General features: G+C 40.8%; 3 protein-coding genes across 6 annotated transcripts in view; 2 read left to right on the forward strand and 1 right to left on the reverse strand.

Annotated features, from left to right (window-relative positions):
- LOC134816293 (ice-structuring glycoprotein-like) overlaps positions 1-4,807 on the forward strand; it is a 29,531-nt gene extending 24,724 nt beyond the window's left edge. For both annotated transcript variants that reach the window (XM_063825069.1, XM_063825070.1), the window contains 2 exons: positions 82-2,727; positions 3,851-4,807. In XM_063825069.1, the coding sequence (XP_063681139.1) occupies positions 82-2,727; positions 3,851-4,360 (3,156 nt within the window). In that variant the 3' untranslated portion in view covers positions 4,361-4,807. The remainder of the gene's footprint in view (positions 1-81; positions 2,728-3,850) is intronic.
- Positions 4,808-5,427: 620 nt separating this feature from the next.
- Positions 5,428-13,849, reverse strand: LOC134816547 (uncharacterized). Of its 2 annotated transcripts, none has more exons than XM_063825441.1 (13): positions 13,652-13,849; positions 13,325-13,453; positions 12,907-13,096; positions 12,631-12,719; positions 12,255-12,380; positions 11,393-11,515; positions 11,038-11,173; positions 10,766-10,887; positions 10,330-10,607; positions 9,400-10,175; positions 9,106-9,172; positions 6,008-6,154; positions 5,428-5,804 (listed from the first exon to the last, which is right to left on the reverse strand). In XM_063825441.1, the coding sequence occupies exons 1-13, from the start codon at positions 13,767-13,769 to the stop codon at positions 5,724-5,726; spliced, it is 2,382 nt and encodes a 793-aa protein (XP_063681511.1). In that variant the 5' UTR covers positions 13,770-13,849; the 3' UTR covers positions 5,428-5,723. The 2 variants fall into 2 exon arrangements, with proteins under 2 accessions (XP_063681511.1, XP_063681512.1); XM_063825442.1 differs by having other exon boundaries at positions 9,400-10,172; positions 13,652-13,834.
- On the forward strand, positions 7,443-8,461 carry LOC134817262 (uncharacterized). 2 transcript variants are annotated; one of them, XM_063826403.1, is made up of 2 exons: positions 7,443-7,978; positions 8,009-8,461. In XM_063826403.1, the coding sequence occupies exons 1-2, from the start codon at positions 7,472-7,474 to the stop codon at positions 8,132-8,134; spliced, it is 633 nt and encodes a 210-aa protein (XP_063682473.1). In that variant the 5' UTR covers positions 7,443-7,471; the 3' UTR covers positions 8,135-8,461. The 2 variants fall into 2 exon arrangements, with proteins under 2 accessions (XP_063682473.1, XP_063682472.1); XM_063826402.1 differs by having other exon boundaries at positions 7,443-8,461.
- Positions 13,850-20,472: the final 6,623 nt, after the last annotated feature.

Below are 20,472 nucleotides of genomic sequence, written 5' to 3' on the forward strand. Positions count from 1 at the left end.
TTGCAGTTTTCTTCTTTTGTTCACCGTGAAACGGTAAGAAATTTCTGGCCTGACTTTGGCGTGACTCGTTGCCTCCATCAGTATGAGGAAGAGTTTGAGAGTGATAATGAAGAGGTATCTAGAGAGCCCACAGCCGATTCGCTCAAATTGCCTGCCATTGACCAAAACAAGGGTGTGGTGCAAGCCTCTGCTAGTCCAACTAGATCGTCCAGGGCCGCTTCAAAGACTCCAATCGCAGTATCAGTCACGCCTGTTACCAAATCAGTCACACCTGTTACCAAATCAGTCACACCGATTAGCAAAAAAGCAGCATCCCCCAAACCAGATACTCCTAAGAAATCTGCTACTCCCGCTGAAAAACCTGCTTCTCCTGTAAAGAAATCGGTTACACCTTCTGAAAAACCAGCTACACCAGCAAAGAAATCTGCTACTCCCGCTGAAAAACCGGCTTCACCAACCAAGAAATCTGCCACTCCTGCCGAAAAACCAGCCACGCCAGCCCAGAAATCTGCTACACCAGCTGAAAAACCAGCCACTCCTGCTGCAAAACCAGCTACTCCAGCCCAGAAACCGGCTACTCCTGCTGAAAAACCAGCTACCCCAGCCAAATCTGCCACTCCAGCTGAAAAATCAGCTACTCCTGCCCAGAAATCTGCCACACCTTCTGAAAAACCAGCTACCCCAGCCGAAAAATCGGCTACTCCTGCTGAAAAACCAGCAACGCCTGCCCAGAAATCTGTCACTCCTGCAGAAAAACCAGCTACACCAGCCGAAAAATCTGCTACTCCTGCTGCAAAACCAGCAACCCCAGCCAAATCTGCCACTCCAGCTGAAAAACCAGCTACTCCTGCCCAGAAATCTGCCACTCCTGCTGAAAAACCAGCAACACCAGCCGAAAAATCTGCTACTCCTGCTGCAAAACCAGCAACGCCTGCTCAAAAAGCTGCCACTCCTGCTGAAAAACCAGCTACTCCAGCCGAAAAATCGGCTACTCCTGCTGCAAAACCAGCAACACCTGCTGAAAAACCTGCTGAAAAACCAGCAACCCCAGCCCAGAAATCTGCCACTCCTGCTGCAAAACCAGCTACTCCTGCTGCAAAACCTGCTACTCCTGCTGAAAAACCACCTACTCCTGCTGCAAAACCTGCTGAAAAACCAGCTACTCCTGCAGCAAAACCTGCTGAGAAGCCAGCCACTCCTGCTGCAAAATCAGCTACTCCTGCAGCAAAACCTGCTGAAAAACCAGCCACTCCTGCTGCAAAACCAGCTACTCCTGCAGCAAAACCTGCTGAGAAACCAGTCACTCCTGCTGCAAAACCTGCTGAAAAACCAGCTACTCCTTCAGCAAAACCTGCTGAGAAGCCAGCCACTCCTGCTGCAAAACCAGCTACTCCTACTGCAAAACCTGCCGAAAAACCAGCTACTCCTGCTGCGAAACCAGCTACTCCTGCTGCGAAACCAGCTACTCCTGCAGCAAAACTTGCTGAAAAACCAGTCACTCCTGCTGCAAAACCATCTACTCCTGCTGCAAAACCAGCTACTCCTGCAGCAAAACCTGTTGAAAAACCAGCCACTCCTGCTGCAAAACCAGCCACTCCTGCTGCAAAACCAGCTACTCCTGCAGCAAAACCTGTTGAAAAACCAGCCACTCCTGCTGCAAAACCAGCTACTCCTGCAGCAAAACCTGCTGAAAAACCAGCCACTCCTGCTGCGAAACCAGCTACTCCTGCAGCAAAACCTGTTGAAAAACCAGCCACTCCTGCTGCGAAACCATCTACTCCTGCAGCAAAACCAGCTGAAAAACCAGCCACTCCTGCTGCGAAACCAGCCACTCCTGCTGCAAAACCAGCTACTCCTGCAGCAAAACCTGCTGAAAAACCAGCCACTCCTGCTGCAAAACCAGCTACTCCTGCAGCAAAACCTGCTGAAAAACCAGTCACTCCTGCTGCAAAACCATCTACTCCTGCAGCAAAACCTGCTGAAAAACCAGCCACTCCAGCTGCAAAATCAGCTACTCCTGCTGCAAAACCATCTACTCCTGCAGCAAAACCTGCTGAAAAACCAGCCACTCCTGCAGCAAAACCTGCTGAAAAACCAGCCACTCCTGCTGCAAAACCATCTACTCCTGCAGCAAAACCAGCTGAAAAACCAGCCACTCCTGCTACGAAACCAGCTACTCCTGCAGCAAAACCTGCTGAAAAACCAGCCACTCCTGCTGCGAAACCAGCCACTCCTGCTGCAAAACCAGCTACTCCTGCAGCAAAACCTGCTGAAAAACCAGCCACTCCTGCTGCAAAACCAGCTACTCCTGCAGCAAAACCTGCTGAAAAACCAGCCACTCCTGCTGCGAAACCAGCTACTCCTGCAGCAAAACCTGCTGAAAAACCAGCCACTCCTGCTGCGAAACCAGCCACTCCTGCTGCAAAACCAGCTACTCCTGCAGCAAAACCTGCTGAAAAACCAGCCACTCCTGCTGCAAAACCAGCTACTCCTGCAGCAAAACCTGCTGAAAAACCAGCCACTCCTGCTGCAAAACCAGTAACTCCAGCCCAGAAATCTGCCACTCCTGCTGCAAAACCAGCCACTCCTGCTGAGAAACCAGCTACTCCAGCCCAGAAATCTGCCACTCCAGCCGCAAAACCAGCTACACCCGCAAAGAAAGCAGCTACTCCTGTCGAAAAAGTGCTCACTCCCAAACCACCCTCCTCACCAAAGCCAAAAAAGGAGGCAAGTTTTATTGTGGATCTCCAGACGTGTTTGTGAGGCATCTAGTTTTCGTAAGTGTAGCTCCATTACCCTCGCGTGATGCCACACTACCTTAGCCGTGAAGTCGCACTCCCTAAGCCGTGATGTCACATTCTCAAGCAGTGACGTCACAACATTAAACCGTGAAGGTGCTTTGTGCACTGTATAAGCTTTAACACGCCCCCATTCTTTTAATGTAACCTTTAACCTTATCATAAAAACCAAGCTCTTTCATCTCTTCCCAAGGTGGGCAATATAGCTCCCAAGTTGTAAAATTGTATTTAGATTTGTCTTATTTATTGTGCAGATTGGTCAACTGTACATGTAGTTGTATGGCACTAGGACGGTTAATGTAGTTTCATAATAGAAGGTGCTGAATGTTTTTTTTTGTGTTGGTAATGGTATAAGAACTGGACTTGTAGGGTTTGTTAGGTTATTCGTACCGCTGTATATTAATATATCAGTGTCTGTAATGTAGCTGTACAAAAACAACCATCATATTATTATGATTCAAAACTCTCCATTACCAGAGGCCGAGGGTATATTTCCTAAATTTGAACTTCGATCTAAACTTTGTAAGTAACATATTAAAGAGCTGCTTACTGTATAACTTATCGTTTTAACTTTAAAACGGTTTTAGAAACGCTGCCGTTTTTTAAGTTCCTATTGGTTTGCGGACTTACATTTGACAATCATTAACGATTAATTAAAGTGCGCGTTTTGCAGTTTTATACTGCCAGTGCAGTGGGTTAAGTCACTGAAGTGTTTGTTGGTTGAAAATGAGTGTGGACTGCGGATGTCCCACCTGCGATTGAAACAGCAGTTAGACTGAGAGAGGATGAAGATAGTATGTAAAGAGTATCTGGAAAATATTTAAAGAGCATATTTTATATTTAGAGAGCATTTATAGTTTGGGGTTCTATTATTTTTCTGGCCCTAATAGTAATATAGTGTCGTGTCGTGTCGTGTCGTGTCGTGTCGTGTCGTGTCGTGTCGTGTCGTGTCGTGTCGTGTCGTGTCGTGTCGTGTCGTGTCGTGTCGTGTCGTGTCGTAGGATAATTTAAATTGGTTTGAAATAATATTATTAACATTATTCAATAACCAGGATAAAAGTAAACCAGCAACTCCTGTGAAGCCTGCAACACCTGCAAAGGCTGCAACACCCGCGAAGCCTGCAACACCTGCAAAGGCTGAAACACCATCGAAGCCTGCAACACCTGCGAAGGCTGAAACACCAGCAAAACCTGCAACACCCGCGCAGCCTGCAACACCTGCAAAGGCTGCAACACCCGCGAAACCTGCAACACCTGCGAAGGCTGAAACACCATCGAAGCCTGCAACACCCGCGAAGACTGAAACACCAGCGAAGCCTGCAACACCTGCGAAGGCTGAAACACCAGCGAAGCCTGCAACACCCGCGAAACCTGCAACACCAGCGAAACCTGCAACACCCGCAAAGGCTGAAACACCATCGAAGCCTGCAACACCTGCGAAGGCTGAAACACCAGCAAAACCTGCAACACCCGCGAAGCCTGCAACACCAACAAAAGCTGAAACACCAGCGAAGCCGGCAACACCTGCGAAGCCTGCAGAACCAACGATATCAGAAAAGTGAAGGGTAGCTCGATAAAAAGAAATAAGAGACTTTTAGTTTTATCTTAAGCCGACCAAGTAGAAAGCTCAGAATCATAAAAATATATCCTGCCAATGTTTTAGTTGATTATTTTTGTTAATTTTTCAATCCTTGACGAGCCTCCTTTTCAAAGATTCACACCAAGAGATCCAAATTTGTTATAATAATAGCAAATGGTATATGGCAGATACGGATACTGATAGTCAGTACATAGTTACACAGATATAACATACTGATACTTTTTCTTTTCAGTGAAGATTGAAGACACAAATATGTAAGAAATTAATTCTGTTTCCGAAAGTTTTAATGTAAAGATTTCTGCTTATTTTAAAGTGCGATTACTTTGTAGTTATTGGCCCTCATCTTTCCGGCCTTTTATTGTATATTAGGCCGGTCCTAAGTATGGCCACAATTCGCATTTTTTGAAAATTTCTCGTTTCATTTCTTAAAAAAAGTCTACCAAATGATGAAAATTGAGAAGAAAGTTGAAAAAAACACGTTATGTAAGAATCAGCCTTTTTTAACAATTTGTTTATGATCTTGCGATTCGTCTTCAACCAAAGAACCAACTCATCCTTGTCAAGCATTCAAAAATGACATGGAGGATCGACATGAGCTCAGTTATCGGGACATTTGCACTGCTTTACAATTTGTAAGTAAACCAGTTAAACGTTGTTAATTAGCGTGAGCCTATCGTTTCTATGGATTGGGCGACATCTGTCCGACAGCGACATCTGTCCGACTCAGAAAATAGGTTATTCGGACAATAGTTTATATCGGATCCTACCGTACGATTTTCTTGAAACTTTCCATAAAGTATGGTGGTTATTGGATGGATAATATTAATAATAAAGTAAGTTTGGGTGAATTTCTATGTGCCAAATTTGAGATATCATTTCAAACACAAGAAAATAGTGCTGTCGGACAGATGTCGCTGTCGGACAGATGTTGTGTTACCGTTTCGATGCCCATATAGCCGATAATGTTAATTTACCACCATAGGAAGCGCAAAAATCGGGACTTTAAAAATGTACACACGTGTGTTTGTTGCCTACAACATAATGAAAAGTAATATTAATAACAACATAATGATATACCTTCTCAAAACTTCAATGTATCATGGTTCATCCCAATACAAGTAAATAAAATTCAGAAAATTGTCAAACGTGAAACATCGTTATTCATCATAATAAACAATTCGCTTGTACTTTCAACAGAGAATTTATAAGGTGCTAATGTGATCACCTCGCTGAAAACCATTTAGTTCTTACTTCGGCGGATTATTTGGTTTTTTTACGTAAAATTCTTTCGAATTTAAGACAGGTTCAGGCCGTGTTAATACAGTTTACACGCGCATCTTTTTAATGGTCTGACTATCAGGTGAGCTCCGACTAGACTTGCTTGCTTTTCTTTCATCCAGAAACTTCTGAAATTACTGATAATTCACTTAACTGCCACTGTGTAATAGTTTTTATAACCTAGACCATTAAACGTGTTGTCAAGCTCCAACAAGTATCGCCACGCACCACATACACCTCAGGTAGCAGTAGGATAACATGATGAATCAATTCATTTTCAGGCCCCATTGCGGTTTTATAAATAATGTTTTAAATAGATTAAATTTGTAACCTTTATTCGGCTGTACTTTCTACGTAGTTGAGCTGGTGTCCTAGAAGAATGAAATTGAAACCGAGCAATGATGAGAGACCAAGATCTACCGTAGAGTTGAACACCGAGGCAGAGATTTGCTACTTCTTGTTCTGTGAATGGTACTGCCTGAGGATGATTCAATGTTTTGTTTGAAATTCGAAAATCTTTAGATTTTTAAATTTCTGCTCACCAAAACAACTTACATATGGAAAATAAATCAAAATATCCAAAAGCGACTTTTCTAAACTCTTTAGACAATTATCGATTTATATCTACTACCAAAACAATGTTATGCTCATATCATACGTCTGCGAATTGTATTTCTTATAATATAATAAACATTGCCCAATATCCAGATATAATGATATAAATTTCCTTTATTCTTTTATTCCCGTCCCAGTGCTACATTCTATCTAGTTTAATTTCGTTGTGATACGCTTTTAATTTTGTCAGCTTTCTGTTTCACAGTTTCTACAGTCTAACTGTTGTGCAGTGTGTACTCATATCAATTTTGTGTATACTGTATACAACAAACATACGTGACACTTTATGAACAACACTATTATTAACCACCTTATTTGAGCGTACATTACGAGGACGGTCATAATTATCGGCGCAACACAATAATATTAATACAGTTGACCTAAGTTGACTGTTGACTGTTTTTTCACCATATTGGAGTTTATATTTTGATGATAGTTGGTGACGAAGTGAGAGTCTCCACTCACTGTTTCAAAACAAATTAGTTGTCGACGTTTCGGCAACATGCCTTTGTCATGGACAGTTGGAGTTTAGTTTGGACTTTAATTCGAGTGGACATTAAATGGACGGACATAACGTGAATGGACGTAATTATAGGCGCTTAGCCCTACAGAGAAAATACGAGGAATTATGGAGGGATTAGGGAATACACCAAAAATATGATTACTGAACCCTTTCTACACCACAATTACAAGTAAGCAAGTACAAAGTCAAGGATAACGAAGACTGCGCTACAACCGAGTTTGCTTTAACTGCGAAACAGCTAGAAAGTCAAGTACGTGGGTGGATTTTTGCACCCGACATTGGCAAATATTCCCCTCAGACTGACGTGTTGACAGATTTACATACGGCTACATTCATATATCGCTCACTTTCAGAAATATCATGGTCGAATACACCACGTACATTAGTGAATATTTTCAGTTGAGTTTTGTTTTTTATGCCGGATGTATTTCTGAGGCTATTACTCAATTAGTTTTAGCTATTCCCATTTTCCATAATATATAGATAGCCTTACTCCATCTCCATATAATTTGAACTTATATTACAACGCTACAAAGCCCGCATCGCTTTTGCTTGAAGAAACTTTGATTTTTTATATGATAAATTCAAATTTTTCCACTTTGCTTATCACTAATTTTCACCCTTCAGCTCTAGGACCTATTTCAACAGCCAGCAGTTATGGGCATCTCCGAAAACTGGTCATCATTCGTCAACATGACAAAAGCCAAAGCTGACTCGCACGGCAAAGTGGCACAATATTGGGACAGCACCCATAACATTATGAGTCTATCTTTGATCGTGCTTTCTGCGATGACGACCCTCTCAACCCTTCTTCCTATCACCCATTACATACCAGCCACTTTGGGAGCCATCACTACTTTATTATCTGCAGTAGCTGGGTCTATGTCTCCTAGCACCCGGAGGCAACAGCAGATGGAGTCAAGCAAGGGTTTTAGATCACTGATGTTGAAGATGGTCAGGGTTGAAACAGAGAGAGAATACGAGGAACTATGGAAGGAATACAACAAGGAATTACTCGGAGAACCTTTCTTGCCTGCCAAGTATAGGGTGAAAGAGGGCACCAACTTCACCATGACACCCGAGTTTACTATAATCGTGAAGCAGAAAGAAAATGAGGTCGAGGAGATGATTGAGGAGCTAGAGGGTTCAGAAGCTGGTGATGAGGTAAATCCTGATGAGGTAAAACCTGATGAGGTAAAACCTGATGAGGTAAAACCTGTCCTGCCTGAACCTCAAAATGAAGCACCCCAGGAGGCTGATAAAAAACCCGGGAACAGTGAAGAAGTAGGAGACGATGTAAAGTTGCTGCATCAAGTTTAGCTGTATAACTATAAGGCAGGACGAAGACGATTGGAGACAATTTCAAACAAATTTTTAATCTTTGGTTTGTAATTTTATCCTAGGAATTAAGTATGGGTTTATTTATTTATTGATTTTTTCCCTATGGGTATAAATCAAGAGGCTTGCATATAATGAACATATTGACATGGGTGCAGAGTTGAGTCTGTACGGAACCTAGTAGTTTCAGTTCCTTGTTTAACTTGCCGTACAGCAAGGACATCCACTACTTTAGCCCGGCTACCAAAATGGTGAAATTTTCACATTTTGGTATTTTGCTTTTCATCATAATCGGGATCCAAAGGTAAAAATCCTATAAAATGTGCCTATACTGAATTTATTTTCGAAGTTGCGAAGTATCTATAAGGTACAAATACAAACTACAGCACATTCTGCACACATGATAGAGCAGCAAGCTAGTTAATAATCCTGTAATTATGCCGTATGCGTATATATCCTACTAATTATGCGTATAAATTTGCGTATGCAGTATGAAGCACAGCACGACGTGCTGTGTGCAGTAGTGTGTACACTCGTGGGACACATTAATTACGTATAGACGATACATTTAAATTATTTGCAAGTTTTACCTTCCAATATGGAGTTGTAAACTCAATCAGTCTCCAAGAAAGTCTGAATTAATTTGTAATCCAAAACAATCTTATAATAGGCAATAGCTCGCAGAGGTAGTCAACAATTTAATCTTTATAAGCATGCGTTCTAACTCTGCGCGCGTGAATTTTATGCTATAGTAAATGTCTTACAGGATATTTTCTATAACAATGAAGTACCGCGCCTTACGTTTCCAGTATAAATCTGTAAACTTGTGACATTTGTGACAAGACGAGAGCGGCTTTTCTTATAGCCTATTTTTAACTGAGGTCTGAGACTTCAGTTGATTACTTATTATGTAATTATGATAGCACTGGACTCATTTCTTATTCAACACTTACTGAATGTTGATCCTGATCATCTGCGTATCCATCTAAGTTTTCACCAAGTCTGCAATTTGATTTATCACTGAGAAGTAATATTATAATTATTCTTTTGAGGACTGATTATTAATGAATTAAACGTGCCTACTATTATACAACTTGCTTTGTACGCAACCGATGTTAAATGCATAACACAGATTAGTTTTGTTAAAATACACGGTCAAAATGCAGGTCCTGGTGTTAATCGAGGATTTACCTACATTTTACCCTATTGTCTTTGCCGAAAGGGCAATCGATGAGAAATTAATTTACCTATGCATCTTCATAAATCTTTGAGAAAGGTTTTCTTTTGGACCGTCCGATGAAATGGGCATGGATGAATTACCAGGTATTGATATTTTACTAGAATGTCCAAATCCTGAATCTCCGTCTGATCTTCTGGCCATTTTAAAGTTGCGAGACGTTACATTGTCATGCGACGTTACATTGTCATTCGACGTTGAATTGTCATATTGGGAAATCGAATCATCTATTTCAATAAATCTGCTATTTCTACACGATGGCACCAACAGAGGGTTCAAGTCGAAGAAGTCATTAAATAAAGTGACCTGACTGATATCAGTGATAACACTCATCTCATCAACATCACGACTAAATCTTCTCCCTGACTCCAACTTTAACGTTGTTAGGGCCGAATCAGACCTTTTCTGAGTAGATAATTCATGAACAGATTCATTTACGATTCTATCAGTACTTTTGTCAACTCCAGATGTTTGGTGACATGTTTTATTAACGTGAGGATTATCAGTTGGCGTTATTGGTACAATGGAAGCAGAACAGGACGCGATGGAACCTGCAGCTGTGGTTGATATGACTTGTTCGAATCGTTGTAGGAACTCGCTCATCTTGTCTTCAACTGTCCGTGATACTATGGAGGCTATGATTGTGGGTTGTGTTGTGAGTTGTTGCTCCCTGTTGTGTGTTGTGAGTTGTCGCTTCCCGTGGGGGGATACAGGGCCAAACTCTCTTTCTACTCCCGGGGCAGGGGTGGGCTGGGGTGTTATTGGACTGTAGCTTTTAGCTCTCTTCTGAAATAGGCATTGTAGAACATTAATATGATTATCAATTTTGTAAAGTATGGTCGAAACAGTTATAATGATTAGCCACTTCATGTAGTATCCGAACCCAAATTCTCATTCCGTACTATCTTTTTACAAAGGGTAGGGAAAAAGATATACTCACCCCTGACATGCTCCCAGGTTCAGATCTTCTAGGCGTTTCTCTGATAGACCTTTTGTAGCACCTCTTTCTTTCAGTTCCTCTCTCGTATGTAGGTACAGCCCAACTTCCGCTGCTTTTCACTACGACAGTCCGCTTCTTCAGGTCTTTTATCTGCTGCTTTCTTTGCACGCCCACCTTGTTTGATTTGACATTTGAACCCTCACTCTTATTTCCATACTGTTTTGTTATTTCATGGCTGGCGGACTCAAGGTCGCTATCAGACCCTTCACTCTTTTCGCCTGAAATAAATACAATAGTATTAAGTTCGTTCGAATGTGACCCTTCACTTTTTTCACCTGAAATACAATACAATAATATTAAGTTCGTTCAAAGGTTCATTTGAACAAAAAATGTATTCATTTTGCTGTGGTTGTTAAGTAGAAAATGTGTCTTTTACCTGTAGAAGTTGTGAACATTGACTGAAGAAGTAGTTTCGCAGTTTTTCTAGTGTTTTCATCACAGTTCTCCATACATCTAATGATACTTGACATACCATTTCTATCTGCTACGAGTGCCGCTCTGTGAACCGTTCAAAGTTAATCTATTATTAGAATAACTTTGTTATCTAATGTAAAATTTGTAAATATCTTGTATCACTAAATATACAAGCACTATAAAGAGGGTAAAGAATACTTAATCCTTAATCCTGCATCGAAAAGAACGACATACCTAGCCTCTTTATTGTTATCAATAGCTGTGCTTAATGCTTGAAGCCCATTAGGTATCTGTTCATTAGTTCCCTTAGAGATCCAGTGCAATAGGAGGGGCACACACGAAACTTGGATATCTGGAGAAAGCAAGATCCCTGAAAATGCATGCACTAGAGTTTTTCAACTGGACCATTTTAAGCTTTGAAAATAAAACAAGTTACAGCAGCCAGTGCACAAGTGAGTGGAGAGCTAAGAACCAGGAAGGACAGGCTACCGAGATGATAAACCGGTCACCATGATTCATTCATTCCATTTATTTGCTAAATAAGTTATTATAATTACTTATTTATTAAATAAGTCATGGTATAAATAACCTTTTGGTGCTGAGTTGATTAAAGAGATGACGCACCAAGCGGTTCTGTTATCTTGACATCCTTTTAACATATCAAGACAGATTTTAAGACCTCCTATCTTGAAAAATTTTTCCTGGTTTGATCCTGCAATATTTTTAGATAATAATCATTTTAAAGGGGCAGGAGGGGGGTCTTTATGAAATTTCTCTCGAAATTGATTTTATAGTTGTTTCTGATAGAGGGGAGTGATATCTATCTGCTGCTTTTGGTCCCATGGAAACATATTGTTCCTAGCCGAATTTATTGCTGGTCAAAGGTCAGCGTTCATGTGTAATTGTATTGCGCGAGCGATTTTCAATCGCGCGCCTTGAAAATCGAGTCTAAAATTCTATCTTCTCCTACATTTTTTGAGCAATCACCTTGAAACTTTAAGGATATGTTCTAAGGACCATTTAGAAGATTCCATTCGATCAGAATTTTAAGATAGGCCTGAGAAAATTTTGTATTCGATTTTGAAAATCTTGGACCTGAAAAAATCGTCCAAAAAAGAGGTCGATTTTCAGGGCGCACGATTAACCGCAATACAATTACACATGAGCGCTGACCTTTGACACCGGCGATAACTTCGGCTAGGAATAATATTTTTCCATGAGACCAAAAGCAGCTGATAGATATCACTCCCTTCTCTATCAGAATGAACTATAAAATCAATTTCGAGAGAAATTTCATAAAGACCCCCCCTGCCCCCTTAATATCGCACATCTTGAAAGCACTGTGAAAAATATTGGGAACTATCATTATCGGTGACAGTAATTTTAATTTTTTTAATTGGTCGACTTAAAATTAGGACACAAAATGTTTGCAATTCTACGCCTAAACTTACCGTTGTCTGAAAGACAGAGTCTCAAGAAATTAGAGATTGAAATCACCAGATCTTTAGCATGAGAATTCTTTAGTAGGATATAAAGACAAAATGGTATCACTTCCATACAAGCTTCTTGATTTAATGCTGAAAATAAGTTTCGCTTGCGTTAACTGGTAGTTTATAGTATAATACATCTTCAATCCTCATGAGAGATGTTACTGGAGGACGAAGTGTAACATTTCGATATTATACAATTACTAGTTAAGAAAACTAATTTCTAGGGGTTTTTTGCTGATTAAAGACAAGAAAAATTAACAGGGATGTTCATTGTTCAAACTTTAAACTGTACATTGCCCCTTTTCGAACTCATCTACTACTTTTTTTAAACACTCACAGTTCCGAGGATTGTTGACTAAAGAGGAAAGACATGTCAGACAGGAATTCCACACGGGAACATTTTCTTGGGTAACTGGACTGGAATTTCTGGTAGAGAGAAAGCAGTTTATTTAAGTTATCTTAGCTATTTAACCATCGAACATTCCCAGTGGACTGCAACGGCCCAACGGGAAAAGTGAATGTTCGATTTTCAAATAAACCCTTATTCACTACTTAAAACTTAGCATCAATCAAAGCAAATCAATGGTTCCAAATCGTTGTATAAGAAGCAAACCTAAGGCATGAGACGAGATGTTTGATAATTCCCTTCTGTCTGGACTGGTTTTGTCCAAGGGAATTACCCTGGCTGAGAAAACTCAGCAAACAAACAGATGACTGAAACAGCGGGGATAGGGGACCTTTCTTTAGATGACTAGAAAGCAGACTAATTATCCCTTTATGAATCAAAACGTTTTGAGATGAAACTGAAATGAAATCATCAGACTGTGTATTGATAGATAAAAGATTTACCCTTGCTTTTTATTAATTATATAAGCACAATAACAACATATCTTATCGAATAAAACGATAACTTACATAATACATATTTGAATTATGTTATAATCAAGTAAGGCAGATTTGATATGTATTATTGATATTTCAAAGATTCATTATAGAATTGACACGAGTATTCAAGTCTCTAATATACTTGCCACAAGAATCTACTGCGCAGCTAAGGGTGTACATGGTGGTTTGCTGGAACGAAACCTCTTCCTCAGTCAAAAGTAGCTTTGTTAGCGAGAGCAATCCTTTATCTTCCCGAAATGCTGCTTTTAAATCACCTTGTAAGTTAACAATGTCTCTGTTAAACAGTAATCATACAGTACGCATAAATTCTGCTCACGCAAAAAAGGGACGAATTTTACCATACTCGGCCGTGAAATCCTAAATGTATGTCATCATTTTAAACATTTTGTTTTAAATTTCGATAAATAATTTCGAAAATGAAAATTCCTATCGATCCCTGCATTATTAATCACCATTGGTAGAGAGTAGATCCGCTAATGCACATAGAGATTGTCTTTGTGACTCTTTGCTGGTTGGCCTTAGAATGCAATCAAGATAAAGCTTCAAATCTGACTCCATTGAAGCATTCATTCAAGTGGATCCAAGAATAATCTTTTGGTTTTTCGGATATTTATCATTGTAATTGACATGCCCCTGTGAAAAAACTGAAAAGTGCTTCCAATATATTAAACCATATCCCATGTTATTGATTATAGAGAACATGATTTTTTATAGATCACTTGCACAAATGAGTTTTTGCAAGGTTATTGACCAATTCTTTTAAGCAAAAGAAACAAGGTAATCAATTAACTTAACTATCTTTTGTTGATTATTTTAAGTCTGTCTACTGTTAAATTTTACTGCAAATTTAGAATTACAAACAAGAATTTTAATATCATTATCTTTACTTTGATACTAAAACACATCACACTTAGTAGTATCGTTTTTGTCATTTAAACAGCAGTCCCAAAAGAAAATATGTCTCTTTCCGTCATCTTGATGTTCTCTGTTAAAATCATGTTTTTCGTAAGGAATTGCACATTCCAGAGAACTACATCTCCATTTTCCATGGTGGATGACCTTCCCCAAGGAGTCATGAACTTCATCATCTTCATTCAACATAATGAGTTGGTGCTTCATAGCAGACATTGATGCAGCAAGGCGGTCCTCCTCTCTCTGATCATGCCAATTATAAACACGATCTTCCAAAGAACTGTCTTCAGTAGGGACTTCAGTATCGTCCTTAAATAATCGACACATTAGGTTTAGCTCTTCCTTTTGGTAAGATTTAAAATCTCTTAAAACATTATCACAGTCATGTATGTCTATTTCATGAGCATGTAAGAGCGAACGACAGCTTCCATTGCAGCGAGTTTGACGCTTTGGACACTCTACTTTGTAATGCCATTCCCAGTCCTTCAGAAGACAAATTTGATTACACCCTGCATTTATACATGGGGAAGGTTGATAAGGGCAGCTATCAACATGATTATTTATGGTGTCAACAGAGCTATAGACTGAACATCCTGAGACAGCAAATTCACACACAATTGTGTTCAGAGCATATGTGGCATTTCGCAGGGTATCATTTCTAGTAATAGCTTTTACAACTTGTGGAATTTGACAGGAGAGGCAAATGATTGTTCTGCAGGCCTTTCTGTCACCAACTAAACATTTGAAACAGTAATATTTCGTTGGACAGCATAAAATGTACACAGGGTCACATGAAACCAAGTCACAAAGCAAACATAGCATTTCATTAGTTACTCCAGAAGCAAACCTTTCCTTTGGTAGGCATTGCCCAACCAAATCTAATGATCCAATCAGACTGATATTGGTAGTGCTGGCATTAATTGATCCATAACTCATTCTACTAAGAGATCTCATCGCTGAGGGAAATTATACAAATTAAATAATGTATATTATTGGACAGGGTGACACAAAAAATACGACCAAGCGACTTTTACTGATAACTCGGCTCAGCTTTAACTGAATTACTTGAAACTATGAAAGTCATTACTATATACATGCTCTGATGCTCTAGCCATATTCCTCATCACTCATGTGATATATTCACATAAAAATCCGTGTATTGCCAAGAGAAAGGGAATAAATGTCTCCTGAATTTTTAAAATTTACAGTTTTATTTATTCATTATGTTCCTCCTGTTTCAAATTATAGTAAAACGGAAAGTTTTAGTTTTAGTTACTGCGATCCCTCCGTTTGGAATCAGCTTCCTTTGTCCTTATAAATTGAAAACATCGACCAATATTGTCTTGTTTAAAAAAAGACTAAAAACTCATTTCTTTGAAAAACGTATTCATATACAATATTATAGTAGGGTGAGAATCCCTGCCACGTTTTTGGTCAGTTTCGCCGGGGCTCATGTCTTTCCTCGAGGGAGCATTAGTGTCTACAGAAAAACTGACAAATCCTAGCGAAGTCCAATCCGAACCACATCTTCCATTAGAGGTGGTGCTGGGTCAGCTGGTTACTGAACGGATTGGCCTGGAGAATGGCACAGTCCTGTTACTCTCAAGTTAACCATAGAGGGGGACAGGCGCTGTTCGCTCACGGCTGGTTCTTGGAGCCAACACCCTCAGCCCCACAGAAGTGGGAGCACTGTCGGTGGTGGCTCACCCAGATAACGGACAGTGTCTCTCCTTTTTTCTTCTTGGACTTGCATTGTTGCTGGCGAGTCAGCCAGTAGCAATGCAGCATCTCACTCACTCAATCACCTTAGCAGTTCGGTCCCTTTTCTGTTTGATTACTAGTCTCACCTGGTTCTTGACCTGTCGCCCTCAGACCTACAGAGGTGGGTGCACTGTCGGTGGCCTGTCACCCAGGTTGTCGGTGATATCTCTCCCTCTGCCTCCCCTTTGGACATGCATTGTTGCTGGTGAGTCAGCTGGCAGCAGTGTACCATACTATTGCGTGTTTACTAATCCCCTCTTAGCTTCCAGGCTAAACTAAAATTATAAACTAACAGAAGCAGGATAGAAGCAAGAAATCATCAGTAGCCCCTCAACTTAACGAAGACTGATATCAACCGCTCTGGTACAAGCAACTCTGATAAAGTACGACTCTGCTGCTTCTCTGGGAAGTCAGCACCAACAGAAATGGGGACACTCTCTGATATGAGTGCTGGAATTCTCAGCCGTTTTACTCTACAGGCTAAGTTTCTTGTTATAATTCTATTGCTCTGTTCTTTCATTTGTATTCTGTCTCACTCTACTGCATATTGTAGATCGTCAGCATTCATAGAACCAGGGTCTCAGTTACAGTCCTTCTGTTTGTTGACTAGACACACTTTTTGCATCATCTTTCGGTTTTTGACGGCGTTTAGAACACATCTTGTTTTCTCGATCGTTACTTGCCTCCGTATTGGCTGCTAAACTATAATTATAAACTAACATTCGTTCCACCCCCTTGTGTGTATACTAACACCCCTAGATTCCCAGGAACAGGCTTAAATATCTACGGAAATCAAAGCCAAACAGACAGACAGCTACTCAGCCACAATGCAGGACAACAGATACTGCTCTGAACCAAGGATAAGTCTGATGGATACAGCTCATGTCTCCCTAGACATTCGCACAGATTACAAGAATGCCAACATCAGACATCACGTCTCTTATTAAGACAAAGCTCAACTCTCTATCCAAGTTCCTGAAATCAGAGTTGTCTAACTGAGATTTGCAGTCAGACATGCATTATACCCCCCTCGACCAACCCATCTACTAATCCGTGTCTACAGGCAAGAAATTGATCTCGTCATTTGTAATATAACATGAAATATTATATACCTATTGAAATTCTCATCCTCCACATCATACAAAAGAGAACGGCCCATGGCCATACACCACATATCAAAGAGAAAGGCCTCCGGCCAGACATATCAGACCTAACATGATCTATTTCCCTTAAAAGCCCATGTTTATATAAAGTTTTAGCGTGTAAAATTGATTCACTTTACTTACTTGTTTATAAATTTTACCTCGAACCATGCTTTCACAGAATTAAAATATTACCACACGACAGGGCGACAGTTTTCCAAAACTGGTTACATTCTTCCCTCAAGGCGCAGCTCCTACACCTGGTAAATTCCACTCTAATAGCACAACCTCTCAAACAGACTCACCGAAGTAATCTTCAGCCATCAAATGCACCGCTGTCAAACCTGATCATGTTACAAGGCATGACTTTTCTGCCACTACTTCATCATTATAGATTAGTGATTACTTAGTGTGTAGATGAAACGATATGAGTGTAGCACACACTGGCTTATCAATGAATGATTGATTCATCCAATCAGCGTTATCTTGGTTCGAATTGAGATTGCTATATTAAATTTTTCCTATATTTTACGTAACGTGCGAACGCCATTTGAGCACAGTATGTGTTAATGATCTCGCTGTCAATCCTTTAATACGTTTTGCGCGCTAGCTACTCTGGTAGCGCGCATGGCGGGTAATTTTATTATCTATTGTTTCAACTTTTTATTCAGTTTTATTCATTTAAACGATGGTATTCATTTAAACGATGTTATTCATTTAAACGATGTTAATCATTTGAAACGACTTTACTAGAATTTGTCAACGAAGAAGAACTCTAAATTGTTACCACAGCAACCATTCAATGTTGCCATAGAAACTACACACTCTTAACATAGCAACCACACACGTTTACCGTAGCAACTCCAAATCACTACCTAGCAACTAAACACTGCTACCAGTAACTACGTACTGATACTATAGCAACTACACACTGTTACCATAGCAACTACACACTGTTACCATGGCTACTACACACTGTTACCATAGCAACTACACACTGTTACCATAGCAACTACACACTGTTACCATAGTAACCACACACCGTTACCAGGAACGAGAGCGAGGGTCGACAAGGGGCTATTGCGATGCAATCTGGACAAGAGTCCAGGCTGGCTCCCTTAGTTCCAACCTCTCGGTACTGGAAACGATACATTTTCTAATCCTCATCACCCATCTCCAAGTTGCAGTCATACAATAAAATTACAATCTCATCGTACTCACATCTTGAGTTAAGCGCAAAGCGTCACTGTGGGACCTTCGCGATGCGAACCAGACACATAGTCTGGACTGGTACCTCAGACGCTAACGTGAAACTTACAGAGTATATAGGATATAACAACTTACTCGGGCGTAAGGAGTCGATACGGAGCTATTGCGATGCAATCCAGGCAAGTGTCTGGACTGGCTCCTAAAAACTCCAAACGCTCGGGCGAGCGGCATGGCAACTCTGATTCTTTACAAATAATTATCTGACCAAACATACAGTACGCAAAACGAACGCAGATTTCAATTCTTATATAGCGAAATAGCCGAAGTGCGCAGAGGCCGGGGAGAAGGGCTAGCTCCGGCGCGCGCGCCGGGATAGCACCCCAACACGGCAACGCGCAGCAGAGTAGTGGGGTCGGCCACACTACCGAATACACGAGAAGCCAACCCGGGATTTATTACCCGCGCGGCTATATTATTATGCGCAGTTGAAACCTGGGGGCTCGCCGACCAGGTTCACCGGGTGGAAACTCAAAACTGAAGACATATATGACCCCCATATCTGAAAGCAGGTTGGGGGCACTACGGAAAGCTTAGAAGCTCCCGTCACCTACTAACTACTAACTAACTACAATATTATATAAATATCAAATAATAACTTTCTCAGAAAACCTTGCTCTAACCAGAGCCCTCTCGCTTGCAGTTGTGAAACAAGCGCGTCACGCAGTACGCGTAGACACATGGCTATGTGAACAGAAAACCCATACTTCATCAAATTCTAAGTTCTTATCACTTATGTACTGTACATGTACATAATGTACATAATTGATAATGCAATGTTCATGGTTTGTGATTCGCTTTTTAGCGCAATGCACTATACTTTGACGGAGGTTACTCATCTAAATTTCTTCGAAGTAGCGCGCGCCGCTTTCTTTTCAAAATATTATGGCCTGATGGCAAGTGCTACGAAGTAGCGCGCGCCGGGCCAGACCATTAACAATGGTCAAACTATACTGGGCCTGGGCTGCTCAGTGCATCAAATAATGCTTCTCTTAACCACAAAAGCATTATCGCGAAAAGCAACAAAGTCACTTTAAATTTGCTCTAACCAGAGCCCTCTCGCTTGCAGTAGCGTTGCTCTAACCAGAGCCCTCTCGCTTGCAGTAGCGTTGCTCTAACCAGAGCCCTCTCGCTTGCAGTAGCGCGCGACCGCCGAAACAAGCGCGTCACGCAGTACGCGTATACACATGGCTATGTTGTTTGTAGCGCGCATCCAATAATGCTTCTCGCAACCAATGCTTCTCGTAACCATGCGGCGAGATGCGAAGGATTGACATCGTGAATCAACTATGTTGTATGTGAAACTTTAAATGGCTTGAACTTGTATCACGTCGTGACCCCATTGTCGTTTCACTATTACATATTCCTCCCTCTTCTATGGCTCGTTTATCTGGCAAACTAATGCCAACATGCTGGAACTGAACAAACTTTGGTACAAGGTTGCAAAATCTGCTGTGGGAGCAGTCTTCAATGTTCAAAATGCCATACTAGAGGTCATCTTGGGAATACCCCCACTCCGGGTTACAAACAGAATACTATCGGTGAAGCACTACCTGAAGGTATTCAGTAGTATACATATCGATGTACACCATGACTTCATATGCAGAGAGATAGAATCCGGAAACACAAAAATTCTGGGCCACATGCGGGATGTGCTGAAATTTCTAAAGTGGAAGGTGGAAGTACATGCTGACTCTGTCCTGCCAGGTGATGCAATAATAATTGGACTGAATGATGCCTCGAAATTGTTCGAGCTCTCTAGGAAAGCCTGCCATTACACCAAGGTCTCTATCAAACAATTCACTGAATCCGTATGGCAGGAATCTATTAAGAACCAGTTACAAATGGAGGGCTGGTCTCAAATTCCCATGGTGTCTACCACCCCCTGAAGTTCCCTCATCATACTAGCAGAGAAACTGAGGTTCTAGTTATGAGCTTGTTTTACAAAAACAATCTTCTAAACTCATTTCTTTTTATCCTTGACATACTGAAATGGCCATCTCCCTATTGCTCCTGTGGTCATGAAGAACAAACTGCAATTCATATACTGACTAGTTGTGGTCATGTTGACGAAGACCTTAGGGACCAAGCCTCATATCTTCTCAGTGTTTGTAACGAGGTCTCCAGTCTGGAAGATCTGGGTACTCCACACTTGGCTATCCTAAACTGCTCCAGAGATCCAAAATTCGCCC

The sequence above is a fragment of the Bolinopsis microptera genome, chromosome 6 (genome assembly GCF_026151205.1).
Source record: "Bolinopsis microptera isolate Bmic1 chromosome 6, MBARI_Bmic_1.0, whole genome shotgun sequence".
In the NCBI taxonomy this organism is placed as follows: domain Eukaryota; kingdom Metazoa; phylum Ctenophora; class Tentaculata; order Lobata; family Bolinopsidae; genus Bolinopsis; species Bolinopsis microptera.

Coding starts and splice junctions, on each gene's coding strand:
- LOC134817262 (XM_063826402.1), top strand. CDS start 7,472: ATGGGCATCTCCGAAAACTGGTCATCATTCGTCAACATGACAAAAGCC.
- LOC134816547 (XM_063825441.1), bottom strand. CDS start 13,769: ATGAATGCTTCAATGGAGTCAGATTTGAAGCTTTATCTTGATTGCATT. Junction 11,174..11,392: donor AATCAACTCAGCACCAAAAG/GTTATTTATACC, acceptor ATGCATTTTCAG/GGATCTTGCTTTCTCCAGAT. Junction 10,888..11,037: donor GATAACAATAAAGAGGCTAG/GTATGTCGTTCT, acceptor AACGGTTCACAG/AGCGGCACTCGTAGCAGATA.